General features: G+C 30.4%; 1 protein-coding gene across 3 annotated transcripts in view; it reads right to left on the minus strand.

The window, feature by feature from the left end:
- LOC121129082 (carbohydrate sulfotransferase 4) overlaps positions 1-21,307 on the minus strand; it is a 151,531-nt gene that overhangs the window by 128,393 nt on the left and 1,831 nt on the right. For 2 of the 3 annotated variants that reach the window (XM_071893118.1, XM_040724757.2), the window contains exons 2-6: positions 7,989-7,998; positions 6,463-6,617; positions 6,168-6,382; positions 5,908-6,100; positions 5,165-5,347 (exon numbers count right to left, since the gene is read on the minus strand). In XM_071893118.1, the coding sequence (XP_071749219.1) occupies positions 5,165-5,347; positions 5,908-6,100; positions 6,168-6,382; positions 6,463-6,617; positions 7,989-7,998 (756 nt within the window). The remainder of the gene's footprint in view (positions 1-5,164; positions 5,348-5,907; positions 6,101-6,167; positions 6,383-6,462; positions 6,618-7,988; positions 7,999-21,307) is intronic. The other variant, XM_071893120.1, reaches the window with a different exon arrangement.

Below are 21,307 nucleotides of genomic sequence, written 5' to 3' on the forward strand. Positions count from 1 at the left end.
TGTGTGAGTGTGTTTTTCTAAATTCATATTCCCAACTGAGGTGGACAATTTTTAGATTAATAGTTATGCACTTTATCTTCTAGTTGAACGGAAAATATGGGCCAACAGTTTCTAGGAGCGGATAACGTTACTTCCATCGAAGAAATTAAGGCTCAATATCTCTCTTTAGATAATCGCCCTGCCAATATATCAATTGGAGATATTGAAAATGGACTCCAATTTGCCAGATTTAATTTTGATTCTGTTCATGAAAGAACAATTATAAAGCACCAATTAGAAATATTTCACCTAATGACATTCAACATAGCCCATGGAGATTATCGGTTACCTCTCAGTAAAGTGCATCATATAATGAGCAAGAAATGGACTATCCAATCCATGTCTCAAGTACTAAATATCTTAGCTTTTTTTGAACAGCTACATAGTTGACGAGCAAAAGAACTTGGAAAAGTTTGCTCATTTTAAAGTCATTTTAGATGCACTCAAAAGTGAGGCAGAATTTATTCACGCGAGTAAAATTTTTGATGGAAAATTCAATTCTTTGTATGAACAGTTAAGCCTTGCAATGAAAGAGGGACAAGGCCTTAGATATTCGGTTGAAATGTTAGCCAAATTTTTAATGTGGAAAAAAATCAGGCCTACTCTTTACAAGAAACTTCAAATGCAAGAAATTCTTACAATGCCCACATGTGTCCCATTTGATGAGAGTTTTTGGAGGGGTTACTGCCAGCACTGGCATTAATGAGGCTACCATTAAATACCTGAAATGTAGAAGTAAAAACTTGAATCCAATACGGAAAAATGTATATCCATTAATTGACGAAATGGGCACAGCAAAGGAAGTGAGCTATAGTAATGGTTTGAATGAAGATTTTGTCCACTCAAAAACTATCTTAACATATATTTCCAAAATATCTGGTACTATGTTAAATATTTTTATGAAAAACTTTAAAAATGAATATAATAGTTCTATTCACAAAACTAAAAAAAAACAACCATATCCTTTATACAAGAATAGTTCAACACAAAAAATAACAAAATTCAATTAAAATAATAATTATTTAAATGATTTGGAGAAAATTGTTCAATAAAGTATAATATGACCTACTACTATTTTTTTGAGTTATTTTATGTAAATAATACAACTTTACTTAATATGATTTGGGCCCAAACATGCAAGAAGGAAATATAACGCTCGCTCCATATAAATAACGTACTCCTTGGTTATACTTAACGAGTGCAACTCCATTTGACGAATTAAAGAGACATTAAAATTATGAAAATAGCTTTGGGAACTAACTTGTAACCATGTTAGTTTTCGGTTGTTTTTTTAAAGCATAATGAGAGGTATGAGAAAGGATGTGAATATTAACTAAAATTGCAGTGAATCTAAATTTAAATAAGTTGGTAAGAGTAAAATATGAACCCTTTCAGTAACTACTTTTCCTCACTTTGAAAATTCTAATGTATCAGGGAGTGCAATAGTTTAATTTGATCTTTTTCAGCAGATCCTTTTGTTTATCTTTTACATGATTTAGAATAGTAATTAATTAGTTATGTGATATCCAAATTGAATATAAAATATAATTGATACTTTTCTTATGTTGGTTGTGAAGCTAGATATAATCAAATCCTCTAATATATGCCAAGGAATATTATCCCCACTTAACGAAGGAAGTTGATTATTATCCTTTCTTATGTATTTCTATTCAAGCAGTCTTTGTAAGTGATAAAAACCAACGCTATAGGAAATAAATGCCAATTTATTGTGATAATAAATTACAAAATGTATAAGTTGAATGTAAAGTACCAATTGTACGGCTCATAAAGCCTTACTAAATTATAAAACTAGGTTTTATATTACCAACTGAGTCATCACGATATGTAACACATCAACACTACATCATTCAAAATATATCCTAATAAAATATATCACCTTGATAAAGAACACAATATTTTCTTAGTTATTCAACCTTCAAACTAAAACTCTGAATAACGACTATGCTCTGGTATTTGGACATGACTACAGCCCAAAAAGATTAATAAAAATAAATGTGCAGTTTATTTTTTTACGATCTATGGCCCATTATGGTGCATTGTTGCTTTTGTTTGTTAGCCTGTTTGATTGATTGTGTTGAGAAGTGCGTGGTTGTCATTATTAATAATTATATATTGCAAAGTAGGGAGATAACCCTACTCAAGAGATCAAGGAAGAATTCGTATCCCTTAGATTTCACCGATTTCTAAGGATTAACATTGGGATTGTACGTAAGTAGACCAGGAAGCCGTTCTTTATGAGTCAGTATATTTTATTCTTCTACTACAGGGATGGGCAACTGAAGACCAAAGGGCTGCACATGGCCCTCGTCCTCACTCAGTGTGACCTGCACATAAAGTACATAAAATTCAATGAGAGAAACATCGATCATACTCTTTTTCATTTGGGACACCAAAAAGTACATTGACATCCAATCCATTGCCAAACGACAGGTATCTCCCTTTAGGTTTCATTCATGTTGCCATTATTGAATGTGACCTATTTGGACTAAGTTTTTGTAAGAATTTTTATTAACTGAAGAAGTTAAAATTCATTTTTGCACTTTCTTTAATCAAATGTTTTGTCTTTGTTGCTTATTTAGGAAATGTAAAAATACATTTACATGCAGAAAATAGTTGAATGTTGGTGGTGCAATAAACATACAGATATCAATACATCTGTAGCATCTGCCATATCAAGCTATTTGAAATGTGTGGTCATCTGGCCCTCCAATGATAGTGCTAAAAAAATTGGCCCTCTTTATCATGAATGTTGCCCATCCCTGTTCTACTAAATGGCCCATGGGAACCTAGGTACTTCAGAGCCGTCACTCGAAATAAGGATTGAACATATTACGTTTTACAGCTTCCTTTTCTCATTCAGGCATCCCATATTTCTTCCTGAAGGGGGATAGCATAATACTTCCAATTATAAAATATGTATTAGTTATAACCGTATAATAAGACAATTTTCCTGTGAGACACGTGAACTAATAATTTAATATTAATATGACGTTTTTTAAATTAAGTTAGTTCTTTATTGGCTCCCAGTTGTAATACAAATAAATATTTCATGGTAATTTTCCTTTTTATTTAATTATTGTCAATATTAGCATTTGGAATTATTGTAATTAAAAAAAAGTATGATTAAAAAAATAATACATAGATTTATATAGTCAATCTTTAGTAAATTAATACGCTTCATTGTTTAGTATCCCTCTCCTTTTTTTAAAAATATAGGCCTGAGTTTGTAAAGACAGTAATCAAATATTAATATGAGTCTTTAACTCAAGACAAATATGTATGAATTTTTTAATCTACATGCAAGATTTAATAATAATTATTTTTAGTTTATCTGTCGTCTGAGATTAATAATTGATATTATATAATATGAAAAAGTATAAATTATTAATTATGCACCGCATTACTCAAGAGTATAGCTCAAATCGAGAGTTTTGTTCAAATGAAACTTCCATGAAAAGGGAAATATCTCGTAAAAGGTTAAGTGTATAGATTAAGATTTCCATTGGAAATGTTTTTGTGATTCTTGATGTTGCTTAAAATCATTTTTTAATCATTTACATTCATTTTATACAGTTTTATTTGATTTTGAAATTAAGTGGCTAAAAAATTAACATCTGGCATGCTGATTTATAAAAAATATATTGTTTTTAGACAAAAATAAAAAATGGATTTCTCATTTAGATAAATTTTTTCGTGCATATATGTTGGTATCTAATTTGAAGTTTATAACCATTTTTTTATTTATTTAAATTCATCATAATACAATTCATTTAATATACAGGCACTATATTATAATACCTTTAAGAATACCCTAACGCTTTTCCAAGCAACGCCAGGTTACCCTTTGCTAGTACATTTCATATAACATAATGACGCTATATTATTATGGATTATAGATTACCCGAACGCTCACCCACACCAAAGGTGTCTAAACATTAAGAAAATTGCATTGGCCATTGTCAATATGATTTCCTCTCCCTCCTTGGCCCGGCCAACGCCGGTTAACCCTTTACCAATATATGTACAAACTTTTTCCCAGCGTTGTTTCTAAACTGTTCTAAATAAATATCGCATGTAATGTGTTAACATGACTACATTGTAATTCTTAAATCAAAAAGAATTTTAGACAATCCAAACATCCATCCAGACAAACTTTGTTTTATTAATTTAAATCTAAGTTCCTAAATTTATATAGATATAATTTACTTTTCCCTCTTAATTTATTGTTGGGTTTAATGTTATTGTATACTGTGTATATAGGGGTATTGCGTTTATTATTCATTAGTTAATTTAATAGATACGTTTTTATTGGTATAGTGTATACACTATACATATAGTGTATACACTATACATACTTCTGTCCATTGTACAATACATATTTTTAAATACGTAGTTTTAATATATTTTTAATGGAGATAAATTATAATTTTTTATTATTATGAAAAAGAAGAAAAAGGAACAAATAAATTAGGATTTTACGGTTTAGAAACATAGTATTAGAGTTGTGTAAAATATGAATTCCCCGTAACCTAAATAATAAACCGAATTAAAACATGAAAATCCTCACAACTTGAAGAATGTTTTGGGAAGAAAGTGATTTAACTGTCATTAAGTTTTTTAAGATAAGCCACAAGTAACCGCTAGGGCAGTGGTTCTCAACTAATACTTATAAATTAATAAAGAAATTTTAAAAACTTGCATCACAATATGTTTATGATTTGTTTTTTTTAATCCAAATTGACGTTTTTAATTTTCCTACTTTAAAAAAAACCCAAAAATAATATGCTATCTACTGAAACAAGTAAAATATGTAAGGGTATTTCGTCATCATGTTAGTATACATATATTAAGAGATTTTGTTTCATTAATATTTATTATGTATGTATTTACGATATCATTAATTTATGTTCCTACTTTGTATCTGCTATTAACAATTACTTTTAGATCTAAAATAATCCGTCGTGAAGTGGGTGCTACTATATAAAAATTTAAGTTAGTATAAGAGACAATCTATTGGATTTCGGTAATGATAGAAACTACTTTCCAAGTTTGAGATTCCACAAATGTTAGACATTGAATTAAAAATAATAAAATAACATCTTACATAAACTGTTGTGGGTATTTTAGTCGCAGTGTTGTAGCAGTTTGATAATCATCTACCAAGTCTGAGCATAAAAGCTCGGATTTGAAACAATCTGGAGATGTTGGACACCACTCTCGATGTTTTCGGGATTGAATTGTTCCTCTTGGATCTCTCACCAAGTAAATTATTTTGACTGAAGGGTCCCTAACGTGAAAAATTAACGATTTAAATGTATTGGTTAATTGTGCTTGAATATTTGGAAAGAAGTGTTTTGATGGAACATTATGATAATTAATTGAATTACTATTCTCTTCAATGAACATTTTTTTTTCTAATAACGCATGGCTCAAGATAGAGTTGTAAATTCTAAGCACTATATGGCGTGCATTTTTTTCTTTGTAATTACAAACACTAACAGTGTTTTTTATTTTCCAAAACTCGTTTTGTTTACGTCTATATAGTCTTGTTTTGTCAGATTTTGTGTCGTCTTCATTTTGTCTCATTTCGTACCGTCTTCGCTTTGTCTCATTTCTTACCGTAGAGCTTTGTCATATTTTGTCTTTTCTTCATTTCATCTCACTGCTTTTGTTTTGTCATTATTTTGTCAAGAAATGTAACATTTTGTTTTAGTTAGACGAAACAAAAAAAAAATTATTTTTCTCGTTTTCGTCATGCCAAACATCCATTGACAAATATATTTCGTCTAGTCTTGTCTGACGAAATTAATTCTGCACTTTGTTGAATATTATTTATCGTTTACTCACTGTAAGATATTTTGAAGAAGTCTTAATCTGACTCTAACAGTCTTTAGGACTTGTATTGTGTACAATGAGCACATTTTTTGTAAGACATGGGAATGTAGACAAGCCGAGTTGAATTTGGATTTACAAATGGTTCGCCATTCTTTATTGTAATAATACAAATCCGGATTTGTTCGAAAATAGTTTATATATTTATCTAAAATTTGAAAAACAACTTGAGTCAAGAAAAATATTCAAACATTTTAAAACTCCGATTGAATTACCTAAGTTTGTATAATTACAATAAATCAAGGAGTTGATCCAGGAGACAGCAGGCTCTTCTTTTGATCGAACCTGTTTAATTCCTAAAACATTTAATGGTTCATAGTGGTACCAGGTTAAAGGAAGGGAATTAATAAGATCTGCCATAAAAGTGGAGCCACTTCTCCATGTTGATACAATGACGATTCTTTTGGGATGATGCATTGAAATGTTTGTTCTTGGAAAATGTAATTAAAGGAACAAATTTTAGATCAACAAAAAGTAATATATTCATAAAATGTAGAATAAGTAACAAACCTTTTATCCAGAGATTTCAACACAGCATCTACGTGCATTTTAGCATCTTCAATTGCTTTGGTTGTCCTTTGAGTTTCAAATTTAATCAATCCTTTGGACTTTTGTCTCTTCTTTTGAAAACGAGGTGGCTTTATATCCATATCATCACCTGTTGTCTTATTGAGTTGATAAAAATAATCTCAATTTCAATACTTAAAAAAAATAACTATACAATTTTGCAACATAAATTTAATAAATGACTATATTGGATACTTTTGGTTTTTTAGCTTCTGAAAATTTGTACAATAAAGAAACTATCTACGCAAAGTAGTTATCGACATGACCAATTAAATCGAATTAATATTATTTTCTCTTAAATTTTGAGTTTTTGATCATGTGATTAAATATTATAGTACCATTGTGGTATTTAAAACAGTATAATACTTCATTACCAATGGAACCAGTACATGCAGCACCATTGCCTTATCCATACCGTAACCTCCAAATTTGTGAGCTATCCACTCTCTTCCAAACCAAGTGTGCATGTGAATTACACTCAATAACATGTTAAGTTTTTGTATAAAAAGTTATTTTAGGGATTTTTCAGCATTTTTCCTTTGCTGCTTTGATAACGAATATGAAATTATTTTTGGAGACTTTCTCAAGAGGGATGTTGAAAATTGAAGGACCACGCTACAAAGATAACCCTGACAATAGGGCATGAGCAAGTATATTATCCGCAACTTTGTGCGACAGTCTGCATTTTCCTGCTTTAAAAAATCATTATTGAAAAAAGTATCGACTATTTACAGCCTGAGTATTTTAGAAATAATAGTAACTAATTAAGGAATACTCTTTATAGAGTATGCGTTCGTATTTCTTAATTAATTATAATTAACTCTAGCATACTTTACTTTATTTACTAAAATTTGGAGAAAACCCGCATAATGCATTTCGAAGTCAAACTTTGGTATCAAGTTTAAAATCTTTGCATACAAATCCAAGTTCTGAAATAAAAATTTAAATAACATATCGTTTATCCGGAATGTTATACTATGTATGTATTCCCTATACAATGATATCAAGGATACTTGAAGGCTACTTAAGATCTAAAGGAAAAAGTGAAATGATTGTGATAAAGTTTCTTAAAAAAGTTATCTAAAGTTCAGACTAATCTCATGCCTTAGATTTTGGATAAAAGTAGGGTCTCAGGTCTTATTTTTTTCAAATACAAATCGAGTTTCAATCCTTAACTTTCAATTCCAAGTGAAATACCTAGTCTTAGCTTTAGAGTCCAAGTCGATTCTTGAATGTTGAGTCAACACTTCAATTATTCACAAGAAAATTAAAAACATTCGAAATGAATTTACAAGTAATTACAGGAATGCATTATTCCTTCATGTTAAAATCCGAAACATGTCATGGTTGATAAGTATTCATAAATAAATTTAATGCATTTCATTAGACAATAAAACAGAATTTTCAGATGTTGCATATTGATGTTTTTTTTTAGAATTAAAATTGAGATTTTGCTTCATCTAACATACTGTTTCTGGTCTGAAAAAAAGAGACATGATCCTGAATTAAGTTGGTTTGTTAATCTGTATATAAATAATATATAAGTAAAAATAGTATGAAAAAAAAATAACGAATTATATCCTTTACATACATATTATTCCATATGGAGATGGATGGATAAATCAGGAAAAATTATACTTAGCGAAATTTTCATTTTGATACTTCAATAAGATATGAGTAAACTAAAAATTAGCCATATCCGCCAGATGGCGCGTATGTAAAAAGTTGTTGTAATATACAAATAATTATACAAACTACTAATAAACACTAATACGTGCAAGATGGTGCCACTATTCTCGGGTATGTAAACTAACCACTGATAAGTAAACAACGCTCATCCCTAAAGAAGGCATCTATCTATTAAAGAAAACTAAATTTACAGATTAGAAATGGAAAAACGTGTGCTCTTTTTTTTCTTTTTTTTTTTTTTTTTCATTATTTAATAGGTGGTAGGGGTGTTAACACCACCCTTTAAAAGAAAAATTCTCACTCGTGATGAAAATGGTGTGTATAATGGGCATGTTTAAAAAAAAAAAATCAACATGGTAAACCTAAAAATTTGAAGAATGTTTGAGAGGAGATCAGCTACAATCATCTGTAACAAGTGAGGAGTGGACGAAGGATATGAACAAAGACATTTGCTAGAATTACTCTGATGTCGATCCCCAATTATGTTCGGAGTCCGACAAGAGCATACAATTATAACTCCGCAACAAATCCTCAGGGTTACTTTACGTCTTTTGATGAGAACATACGAAAGTTGAATAAGGTTTTGAATATAATTGAATATTCAGGAAATGACGCTCACTACTCATCAATAAAATAATAATGACAACTGCTAAGGAAAAGAAAATTTATTCTTCAGATTACCAATTCCAAAAAAACGGGTCAGCTAAAAAATACACACGATTTACATCACAAATTCATGCCCATCTTTGGTATAAATTGATTTAAAAATGTATAATAAAATAAATATAGATGAATTTAAAGATAACTGTAATATTTCCCTGCACATCTGATATTTTAAATGTTGAAGGTCTTCTCTATAGCAGTAATTCATTTTCTCCCCAAAACCATATTACTATCAACTGATATGAACAAGGGTCTTCATTCAGTAATAACATATGTGATCGATCCCACGTTTTCTTCCCCCTCTTGAGTCATGCCTTATGTATGTTGATTAGACAATCTTTCAAATGAGACATATCGGGGTTTTTTTTCCTTCTTTTTCAAAAAAAAAAAAAAAAAAAAAAAAAAAAATTGGTGACGTTTTAATTTGACAATATTCATTTCTCTTTTTTAAATTTATGTATTTGAAAAAAAATAAAAATGGGATATTAAACTAAATATTGAACATTTTTAAACATAACTACAAATTTTTGACAAACTTTGTTATCCCTTTTCTCTATCTAGCCCCGAATATTTTACGAAGCAAATTGAGTTTCATAGGTCGGTTTCCTAAGATGAAAGTAGGTAGGAATCAAAAATAAGAATCAATTTATTATTTTTATAGTATAAAAACCAAGTCTATAGTTTATTGTGTAGAAAAAATAATAGTGAAAGCCACAAATGTTTTAATTAGAGGTCTTATTTTTATTATACTTTTTTTGTACAAACTTCCTAAAATTAATTTGTCCTTATTATTTTGAAGTAATATTAAGTAGGAGAATGCAAAATTTGTTAATTCTTGATGTGATTGATGGAGAGAAAAGTTTGATGAACAGGATATGATTTAGATCAATAGAAATCCATATTTGATCAATTGTGACAAAAAATATGAGCAATTTTTAGTTTAATAGACTTAATTTAAATATATATATTAACAGTGAATCAAAAAATTTACTCCCCCTATAATTTGGCCTCAAATTTCTGGCTATATATTCATTTAGGTGCACACCAACATTAACAGGAATTTCTCTTACCCTGAGTTTGATGTGCACTTTACATAATTAAATGACGGTAAAGTGTCAAATGAAAATTTATTATTTATACATAAATTTAGCTTGATTTTTATGTGTAGAGGAGTAAATTTGCATTTACACGCGTTTAGATTTTTTGGTAGTCTGAAGAGTGTTTTTTTTCCTTTCTTTTTTTCAACGCTGCTGTCACGATGCTTCAATTTTTAAGGAAAGAAGCATCAACTATAAAAAACCAGCGTGTTAGAGTGATCATGGAAGACAGAGAGGAACATTGAGCATTTCTAGGGTAGTTATGGTAACCATAAGTTCTTGTATGACTCCGAGTAGAATTGGGAATCGTCATCCAAGTAATTTCTGCCTGCGTCCTTGATGAATACCGAGTGGGATTTGTGTTTATTTCTTACCCTTCTTACAGCTAATCAGATGTAACACCGTAACAGCTAGGATGCTTCCTTCCCAAAACTTTAACCACCTGTGAAATGAAGAACATACTTCTATGATGTAGTGGTTTTAGTGACACTCACACTTGATTATTGCCTTATAGCTAGAGTTTACATGCTTGTGATGAAATCAAAGAGTGCAAAGAAAATGCGGGTGCAAGACATACGGTACTTCTAGATTAAGACACTTGTTAATATCAGCTGCCTGTTATGCGCTTTTGGCGGGAGAAAATGATTTTTTTTTAGAAAAAAGCGGGAAGGGGAGCTATTTTTTTCCATACAAGTGATTTTTTTAAATTTCTCCATTTTGGCTACAGCCCCCCCGGGGACACCCCCTGATTTACCCTTTTAACTACAACAATTAAATTGAAGTCTGCAAATGGAAGAAAAAATAGGATACGTCATGATATAAAATGATACAGTGGTGTCATCTGTGGTACAATAAAAAGCGACATTTTGCAATGGCTAAAAAGAATCAGTAAGACAAGGAATCTACTCAAGCCCTTGTTAGGGCGTTCCCAATTTTTTTTTAATAAATATTTTCTCCTTCCAAATATCGGGGTTTTTTTTATATACTGACAGGCTTAAGAATTTGCAACTCTAGATTTGTATGTGCTGTATATATTTCAGAAATATTAATAGTATTTGTAGATATCACTATAAATGTGTAGACATATTATTTGAAATATTGTCAGCATTACTCTGAGAAAGGATTTGCCTTTGCATATCTCTAGATAATATATTTCTTAGCTATTCAAATTATGTCTGCATATTTTAGGAGATTTATTTAATTGAAGGCTTACTATGCCTTACATATAATTCTATCAACTACTATAAAAAATAAATAATATGTCTTTATGTATCAGGAGAAATAAAAGTATTTGCAAAAAGCAACATTTTCCTTATTATTGAACATAATTATGAAAGTGAACTTGATTGATATTATTATAGAAATACCTACAAATTAGTGTTGTTCGGTGTACCGGTACACTAGTGGTACCAGGGATTTGATGCATTTAAAAAGATTTTTTACTAAATTAATATTGAAACCGGTACTTTCAACCAGAGGTAATGACCCCAGATACAAAGTACCCGAGTAGGTTATGAGTACACATGTATTATCCGAAATGAACCGAACCAGCTTTGGGTACTCAAACTTTTTACAGATTTAAAAAAAGAACCGAGGGATTTTTCCGACATTAAAAACCTTAGAGTATCGTTTAAACCTAGTTTGAAAAAAAAGATATTTTCTATAAAGAACGCAGCCTCTCTAATATTGATGAGTACTTGAAGGGGCATCTACTAAACAGTTGCATCGCGCACGTTGTTACTTTTATTATATGACTCAACATTTCCCACAAAAAACAAACAGATAAAAGACACATAATCATTCAAAACATTGATTTGGAAAAAGGAGCAAAAATATCCTTAGCTGACAATTAAATACACTGTAGATGTATTTTTGTGTTAGCGAGTTAACGCGGTGCTCGTGGTTATCTAACACGGTGTTACTTCACTACCACAAAAATGAGAACTGAATTTGGTTGTGAGCTGTCGATATTTCTTCTTCTCTACGTTCAATCAGTGATCTTAATATTTATTAGTTGGATTCGAATTAGTTTTTATTAAGCTATGAACAATTATCAAGTATTATTGAATAAAAGTTACAAAGTTGGAAGAATTGGCAAACTATCAACTGATTTTGGGCCTTTTTTTTTTTCTATTGTTGTTCTTAGGAGGAAAAGTTGTGAGATATAGTATGAGTAACGACATGACTAAGGTTACTATAACAATAATTATGTTCAAATAGTAATTAGTAAAATGTAACCATAATATGGATCCTTTTTTATTAACGTTTGGACTTCGGGTAAAATGTTCATACAATTCGAGACAAGTATCCGTCTAATTTTGGTTTTGGATATGGATCCGAAACTTTGGGTACCCAAAAATTTACGCCTAAAGATCTGAACTGATCCAAGAAAATGTAGATCTGTCCTATTTTTACTTGTAACTCTGTTACCTATTAGCCTGCCAATGACATAATAAAAAAGAAAAATTAAAATCAACTTCTATAAAGGGTTTTTCAATAGGGACGCTCACATTTTACGTTGATACGTCGAAAACGACGTCATATTTGTCATTGTTTCTTAGACAGCTGTGCTCAGATATAATTGTAGTTTCATTATGGAGCAGTACACACTCGAGCAACGCTTGCAAATTATTAAAATTTATTACAAAAGTGGTGAGTCTTTGATCCAAACTTTAAGAGCGTTAACGCCAATTTACGGTCAACGTAATCGACCTGCAAAATCAACAATTCAACGTTTGTTGAAAAAATTTGAGTCCACATACACGCTAAATAATGTTCCTGTACCAGTGAGACAAAGAAATGCACAAAGTGTAAAAAATATTGCTACCGCAAGCGCATCAATTCAAGATGACCCAAATTTGTTCTCAATCGTTGGGCATCTCTGTGACATCGTTGTGGTGAATTTTGCGAAAAGATCTTGGATTACACCCGTATAAGATCAAGTTGACACAAGAACTGAAGCCGCTTGACCACTTCAAACGTCGGGAATTCGTAAAATGGGCTGAAAGAAAATTCGAAAATGATCCTGATTTTCAACGTAAAATCATCTTCAGCGATGAGGCACATTTTTGGCTCAATGGCTTTGTTAACAAGCAAAATATGCGCTATTGGGCCGGAAAACCCCCACAAGTAATTTCATGATGCACCATTACATCCCCAAAAAATTACTGTTTGGTGTGGATTGCATGCTGGCGGTGTCATTGGGCCGTACTTTTTCGTCGACAATAACAATCGCCACGTTACTGTGAATGGAAATCGTTACCGCGCCATGGTAACCGATTTTTTTTTTTTTGCCTGAATTGGAAGATATGGACTTGGACGATATGTGGTTTCAACTAGACGGTGCCACTTCACACAAAGCAAATGTTGCAATCGGTTTATTGAAGAGTAAGTTTGGTGAGCGTCTTATCTCCAGAAATGGACCAGTCAATTGGCCGCCTCGCTCGTGCAATTTAAAGCCTCTAGACTATTTTCTTTGGAGTCGCGTGAAAGCCCTGGTCTACACCAATAATCTGTTGACGTTAAAAGAGCTCAGAACAAATATTCAACGCGAAATTGCTGCAGTTTCAGCCAATTTATGCGGAAAAGTAGTCGAAAATTGGGTTCAACGATTTAACTTCGTAAATCGTGCACGTGGGGGTCATTCAAACGACATCGAATTTTATTCATAAATTAACTTGAATGTATTTTAACGGCAAATAAAGAAATCGTCGATATCTCAAACCGTTTTTGTTTTATTTAAAAAAAAAAAGTGAGCTCTGTTAATGAAAAACCCTTTATTACATAATGAAAACAGTAACATTTTTTCAAAATATGTAAAATGTTTTTAATGCATATCTGATATCAATTATTGGCTTAATAGACTATCAACATTTTTAAGAAAAATTCAAGATATATTTAAGTCCTAAGTACGAATGCTAGAACTGTAATCGACCAAAAAACTTGGAATTCTTGAGTTTAATATCACAAGATGTAGTAAATTACAGAAAATCAATTATGTAAATGTGTAATTTAAAAACGTAAATATTTAGGCATGCCACCCTCTACGATAGAAACTAGGATTTTGAACTTTGAAGTGTTGTTATCATGGTGATACTTAAAAATAAACGATATTGAAGCCAGGATCTCAAGATCTCCTTGAACGAGGAATATTATTGGATATGAATATGTTGGATGTGGATAGAGTGGTTGTGAAGAGGATGTTAGTTTATTTAATACTCCCGTATTTTCGTGTACCTACACGTCCTTTGTATAGTTGTACATTTGGCAAATACATCAATCACACCAAGATGGACCTTAGGGTCTACATTGGTATTTTTGCATTTGGGTGAAACTCCTTTGTATAACGAGACGATATGTGTGTGTGTTTTAGACTGTTTCGAATGCTTGACCTCATGGCCAACACTTTCAATTATTCTAATAGATTTTTTTGTGTGCCTATAATGTCTTAATGCACCAACTATATATAATAGAGTAATAAAAAAATATGACTTGCCGGCTAGTAAAATAAAAGAAACTCAAAATTAACGCAGTAATTTGAAGAATGTTTGGAAGAAGAGTAGCTTAGCTGGCATGAAGTAAATAAACACAATTCCCACTTCGTATTAAGCAAGCCCAAAGGCAGTAATTACTTTGTTGTTGATCATCAATTCTGCTCCGAGTCTATCAAGACATTTGAATAATCCCCCTTCCTTTTTTAAATGAATAGGTTTTGTAATTTAAAGTTTGTCTTCATTGTAGGAGGCAAAAAGGCCATGATAAATATAATTTTGCAAGTACAAAAATTAATGACGTTGCATTTCATTTTCCCTAGACAAGGTTTGTTGAGGTTTTTACTACACTTATTAATAATATCACGTCGTCACAAAGAATATTAAATTAGTCCATGATTCTAAATTAATTGTATATTGATTCTTTTTATTATTAATTTTTTTTAACAATCCTGAAAAGAAAGCATTTGATATCATCAAAAACTTTTTAGCTGATATGTTCATTAATGACAGAAATGAAATCAATTTTTCTTCTAATACAGTTTCTTAGTACAATTTAAAATATATTTATTGCTATGATCATACTTCTATGATTCAAATTATATTTCTTCGAAATATACTTATTAAAAATATTCTTTTGTGTTAGAGTGTAATCAGTATACCTAATTATTTATTTCTATGTAATTTAATGAAACAGCTTTATTAAGCGGCTCTAATGGACATTTATGCTTGTAATATATTAGACTCAAAATATATTTCATGCCTCGTTTTCGACCAATTAACCTTGATACAATGGACCAAAAAAATAGTTTATAATGATAACACTATGCAACAAAATTCAGGTTTTTGAATGCCGGCATCAAATCAACATTCACTAATATTATTTAAGCCATAGAATGCAAAAATGATCTGAAAAAATTTCAATTGCAGTAGGTTTGGCCTTTAAAGTTTGTTTTTAAAAATCATGTTTTTTAAGTAAAATTTCGATTTTAAGCCATATTTTGAAATAAAAAAACTATATAAATGAAAGTGAAATGTAATAAAAAGCAGTCCAGTAATCAAAAAACAAACTGTTTATTAATTTATCTTCAATACAGAACCTAAAAAATAGGCTTAATCATGCAAAATTCAAATAAAAGGAAGGGTCTTATTTGGAGGCTAATATTTAATGCATATTTTTTTTCAATTGTATTATATTATAGTTAAAACAATAGAATCCTTCTTTTATTAAAACTTGAAAAGATTTGCTGAGAAAAAAAAGATCAATTTTGATTGATTTTTTTAGTTTAGCTTTTATTTTTTTATAGGATATTTATTAAATATGCAATGTAAGGTTCTGTAAAAAAGTTTCAAAAGTAAACATTATTAAGCTTATTAATTGTAATAAGTCGACTATATGACTTACGATTTATCAATAAATACTAATCAAATACATTGGATATGTAACATATTGAAATTGGTGTTAATTTTGCTGCCTCTTAAGTATTAAATACTTACTATAATTATTCAAATAACTGACTTAATGGAATTTAATTTCGAAATATTCTTACACAACCTTACATTACTTATTAATTAAATATTCTATAAGAAAATTAAAAGTTAAATTGAAAAAATCAATCAAATTCGAACCTTTTTGGAGAACAATCTTTTCAAAGTTATAAGATTCATGCTATAGTTTCATCTATATTATAAAGTAATTGTAGCTCATGTAAAAAAAATATTAGCTTCTATATAAGATTCTTCATTTTACTAGATTTTTGTATGATTAAACTAATTTTGTAGGAACTTTATTCAAGATAACTTACTAAATAATTAATTTATCTTTTAATTGCTGTAACGTTTTTATCAGTTGTTATTTCTGTAAATTTTCAACTATATAGTTATTTCATTTGAAAATAAGGAATTGAATCGAAATAAAACTCACGAATGTGATTTAAAAAAAAGGTTTTAAAGACCAAACCTACTGCGATTGCAAATTTTTAAAGATCATTTCTTTGTTTTTATTGTTTAAATAACAATAATGAACTTTGTGGGTTTAAGTAGGTGGGGAAAGAGGATGTTGCATAGAGTAAGTATTGCAATATTTAGTATATTTTAATCCAAAAATTAGTCAATCACTTATCGAAAGAAATACATACTAGTATTATTTTTAAACACCATTATGTTTATTCGCTAATTTGCTTATAATTATCGAAATGTTCATGATATATTTTTTGACAAGGTCATAAAGAATAATTTGTAATAATAATTATTTATACTTATTACTAAAAAAATAATTATAATTACTTTAGAAACAATTTTTCCCCAGTGAGTTATTGCAACAACATAGCTTACTTTTTTATTATGGGTGGCAATGTGGCTGTAGGATTAGTAACGTGGTAGATGTTATTTCATTCTAGAAGGAAGATTTTAAAGTTTTCTTGAAAATGTAGTTTGTTGCTATCATACGTTTCAGCAGTGAGAAACGTGCTTTTGCTGTCGAAAAAAATATTGTCAAAAATGATTTGACAAAATATTTTATTAAATTAAACTAATTGAAATTGTGCTTTTTAGGAAAATCCGCTATTTGCTTCAATTTCTAATATACAAAAAACAATTTTTTCTATTCTTTTTCATAGTTTAAAATTTGCAAAATGATTTAAACGCAAATTATATCACGAATAATGATGCGAATGAGATACAATAATAGAGCATTTCCATTTGGAATGATGACAATTGCAAAGAAATATATAATTTGAGAGAAATCCTTGGATCTCAATTCTACGTCATTCCGAAGAAATATATGCACCTTTTTTGGAGCAAAACATGAATTGTCAATTGAGGTTAACTTTCTTATTAATAAAGGAGGGTTCAGTGATATTTTTTTGACATTCTGGTTCAGTTAATCTTCGTGCATAAGCAAACAATGATAAACATTTCATCATCATGGTGAACAAAAAGCCAAAATGTAGATCATTTCAGATCTTCTAGATGCTGAAGTTAAAGTGGTGAGGATTATAGACATTGTGAAGTGCTCCAAGAGCCATAATATACACCGCCCCTTCATTTTTTTTATTTTTACACCGTCTGGTGCCTAAAACCACTTTTATTTTCTGGGAACTCAGATTCAACTGTATCACCCAGGGGATGTAAAAAAAATTATTGGAAAATGCTGTATTTGCACAAAAAAAAAAAAACTCAGAAAATTGACTTATTGGTTAAAGCTAATATTTATTGTATTTTCTTTATATTATAGGTACAAAATCACAAGAACCGAGACCGATAAGCGATATATTGCAGTCTCGGTTCAACTTTGTTGGTTCCGGTTCTAGTGGTTCAAGAACCCGAACCGCTCGAACGATAATCTTGTTTGGATTACACGAAAAATGGAAAATAACTTGAGAAATATTTTTCTATGTATTATATATTATCCTTCTTTCCTTCTTCTTTTTATGCATTTTTATAGTTACTCCGTTGAATGTAATATAAATGAATAAGTTAATATATTATTTTAAAAAAAGAGCTGTTTTAATCTTAAAATTTATTAAACTGTAAGGCTTCATTTTTGTGGGAATGCCAAATCGTTATATGTGGCCGGGATGTAAAACAAATTATCCAGGTTATGTAAAAAAATAATATTTATGTTGTCCCCTTCAAAGTTATCCCCCTCAGATACAATACCCTTGTCCCAACGCTTTTTCCAATCCACGAAGCATTCTCAAATGCACTTTTCGGTATAGTCTTGGGCTCCTCCACCAATACAGTCTTTATCTTCTCAATCGTTACAAATCTCCGTCTTTTCATAGGTCTAATCAATTTAAGAACAAGAAAAAGTTACATTGGTCCAAATTCGGTGAATATGAAGGCTGAAACATGTTACTGGTGTTGTTTGTGGGCAAAAAATCTCAAAATTAAGTAAAACATTACTAACACTCATCTCATGCCCAAAACTTTCGAAAAAAATTATGGCACGAGCCAAACGATATGTGATTTGAGGGTTTTCAGAAACAATTTTCTTCACTAGTTCAACGTTTTAATCGGTAGTTGACGTGCTTACGCGTCCACAGCGAGGGTCGTCCTTAGCATCTTCCCGTCCATCTTGGAAGAGTATGTACCACTTGTAAACATTTTTTCTTTTATTTTCACTCAGAAATGTTTCACCGTGTGCCACTGTCAACATTTTAACTGTTTTGGAGCACTTAATTTCATTTTTTACACAAAACTTCAAATAAATTATTTGATCCATATTTTTCAATAGTAAAAATCGATGAACACGAAAAATACTTCTAACCAGTATGCCTCTTACAAACAAAAATGTCAGTTGCCAACGAAATTTGAAAAGTCACCTCACTTTTTGAACACACTTCATATACTAGTTCTATTTGTAAATAATTTCTTTGAAGACATTTGGAAAACCACTTCCTCTGGAAATTAATTATAAATTCAGAAAGCAATGAATCTTTATTGTTTGCTACTTTTACTCCGTGTAATGAAGAAAAACGACTTAATAAATGTATTATCATAGAAGAATGCCCATTTGGTCATAGTTTTCTTAACAAAGCAAACATAATTGTTGGAAAAATGCTCTCTGTGTTCATAAAAAATTTTGTCGGGAAAAAATAAGCTGAAGAATGTTGATAAGTATTTTTTTTTTTGGTATATTAAATATATTTTTTAATTTAATAGAAATTAATCTTATTTTCCAAGTTATTTTGAGACATTTCTATAGGTTTATTAGTTTCAAATCATGATTGATATCTTTCTAGACAAGGGCTGACATATCTGATCGAAATCATAAAACCTATATACCGGGTAAAATATCTAATATCTCCAATATTGTATCTTTATCGAAGGACATTCTTCAAAATTTTGATATTGCTCCGATATTTTATGTAATGGATTTAGAAAAAAGTAAGGAACTGAAAGTATATTGTTGGTAATTTTTGTAGTAAGGGAATGCTTAATACACTCAAGGTTAATAGAAATACAAGGTTAGACAATAATGTAATCGGGCTTGCTATCATTTTCAATTTGATGTATCGTACCGACTGCATCGACCTAGTTGTTATCAATCCTTTCATATCAATATTGGGTACCTTTGTTAAAATTTCGTACAATCAAGTTAATACTTTACATGGTAACTCCTTTTTAACCCGTGGGTCGGGTCACATCCCTGTGTCTTACCTCTTATAGTATTTAGGAGTTGTATATTAGAAAACTATACAATTTATTCTTTTTAAATAATTATACCACGTCCGAAGTCACCTCTTCTTAAATTCATTTTACCCGTTGGGTTGGCGAAGACCATGGATTAATATATTCATTCTTGGGTACAAACACAACTCTAGGCAAGACAGACAGATTTTGACGTCATAGAGTATAACAGCAGTACTCTAACAGTAACAGTCAAGGAATGTGATAATTACTAATGTTGAGGTTCGGTCTAAAAATCCTAGACTGGTCTGAGAACATTATATTTTTTATCATATGTATTTTCAAGTTCAATGACGTCATACGAAGTTTAAACAAAGATAGCTCAGATGAATTTTAATCCCTTCGTCTCTCGTGGAATATGGAATTCAGTATTCGAGCCTCTCCTGAGATGGATGATCATGTTAGAAGTATCTTCCTTCGATCTCCTCCATCTTCCTTTGTTCATAACTCTTGGAGAACATAAAAGTCTACGAAACAAACTAATTTGAGAGGAAACGGATTCTTATTACTTCTACGTCTAGTTTATTACGTATTACTCAACTGATTTGCTTCTATAATCGAATGAATAAGTTTATATTATCGGTATACAGTATATATATTTTTTTTTAAATATAGAGTACTTTTGAGATTTAAAAAAAATAAATAACGGTTGACCTATAAAAAAAAGAAATTTGGTCTCTTATGGTACATGAGAGCAAAAAAAATCTGTCCATGGAGTAAGACTAAAAAAATCGGGCTATAAAGTGAGACCGAAAAAAAAATCGGTCCATAAAGTTTGTCTGTGGTCTGGACCGAAAAGTCGATCGAAATCGGTCTAGAAAAGATCAATTAAAACTGAACCGAAAAAAAAGTTATTGCTGGACAGAGTCTCAACACCAATAATTACCTACTCTTGATAATAGTTATACTCTATGACGTCACTATTAAACAGTGTGGTGAAAGTCCTACATCAGACGGGAAAGCATTAATGTATAACCTTGTATTTCTATTAATCTTAACTATAAAGAGTACTCCCACATAGATTTAATGAGTGAATGCATCAGCTACTCTAAAAAAAGAGGGCGACGCCAAGGTTAATACTTAATTGAAATACAAGGTTATACCATAATGTGACAACGACTGATTACTTCCATTACGCTTTTTAATATTAACGTCATAGTGTATGAGTGGTTGCGTGTTTTATCAAAACTTGTCTTTCTTACCTAGCAGTTGGTACGATAAATCAAATTGAAAATTCTAGGAAGCCCGATTACATGATGGTCCAACTTTGCATTTCTATTAACCATGGGCAAAACAAAGTGTGCCCCTCTGGTTTTTACATTAGGTAAAAAACCCACGATAAGATAAATTCATTACAACGGCTGTCAAGTTTTTCTTCCAGTAAAATTAATCTTATTTTTTTAAACGGGCATCTTACTAACATTACTAAGCCGCGATCAAATTGATATACCAAGGGGTGTCCGTAGGGTGTCCCAAGACATATAACAGAAATTTTTTTCCCAAAAGTTTGAAATGCATACTCCCAATTTTTTTTTCCATTTTATCTCAGCTACTCAAATATGAAAAAAAAATTTATCTAAGACAAGGATAACAGGTGCCGACAAAATCTTAAAATCAATTCTATGACTTGATTGTAGGGTGGACTGAGAAATTTAC

This window comes from Lepeophtheirus salmonis, chromosome 1 (genome assembly GCF_016086655.4).
Source record: "Lepeophtheirus salmonis chromosome 1, UVic_Lsal_1.4, whole genome shotgun sequence".
Lineage (NCBI taxonomy): Eukaryota > Metazoa > Arthropoda > Copepoda > Siphonostomatoida > Caligidae > Lepeophtheirus > Lepeophtheirus salmonis.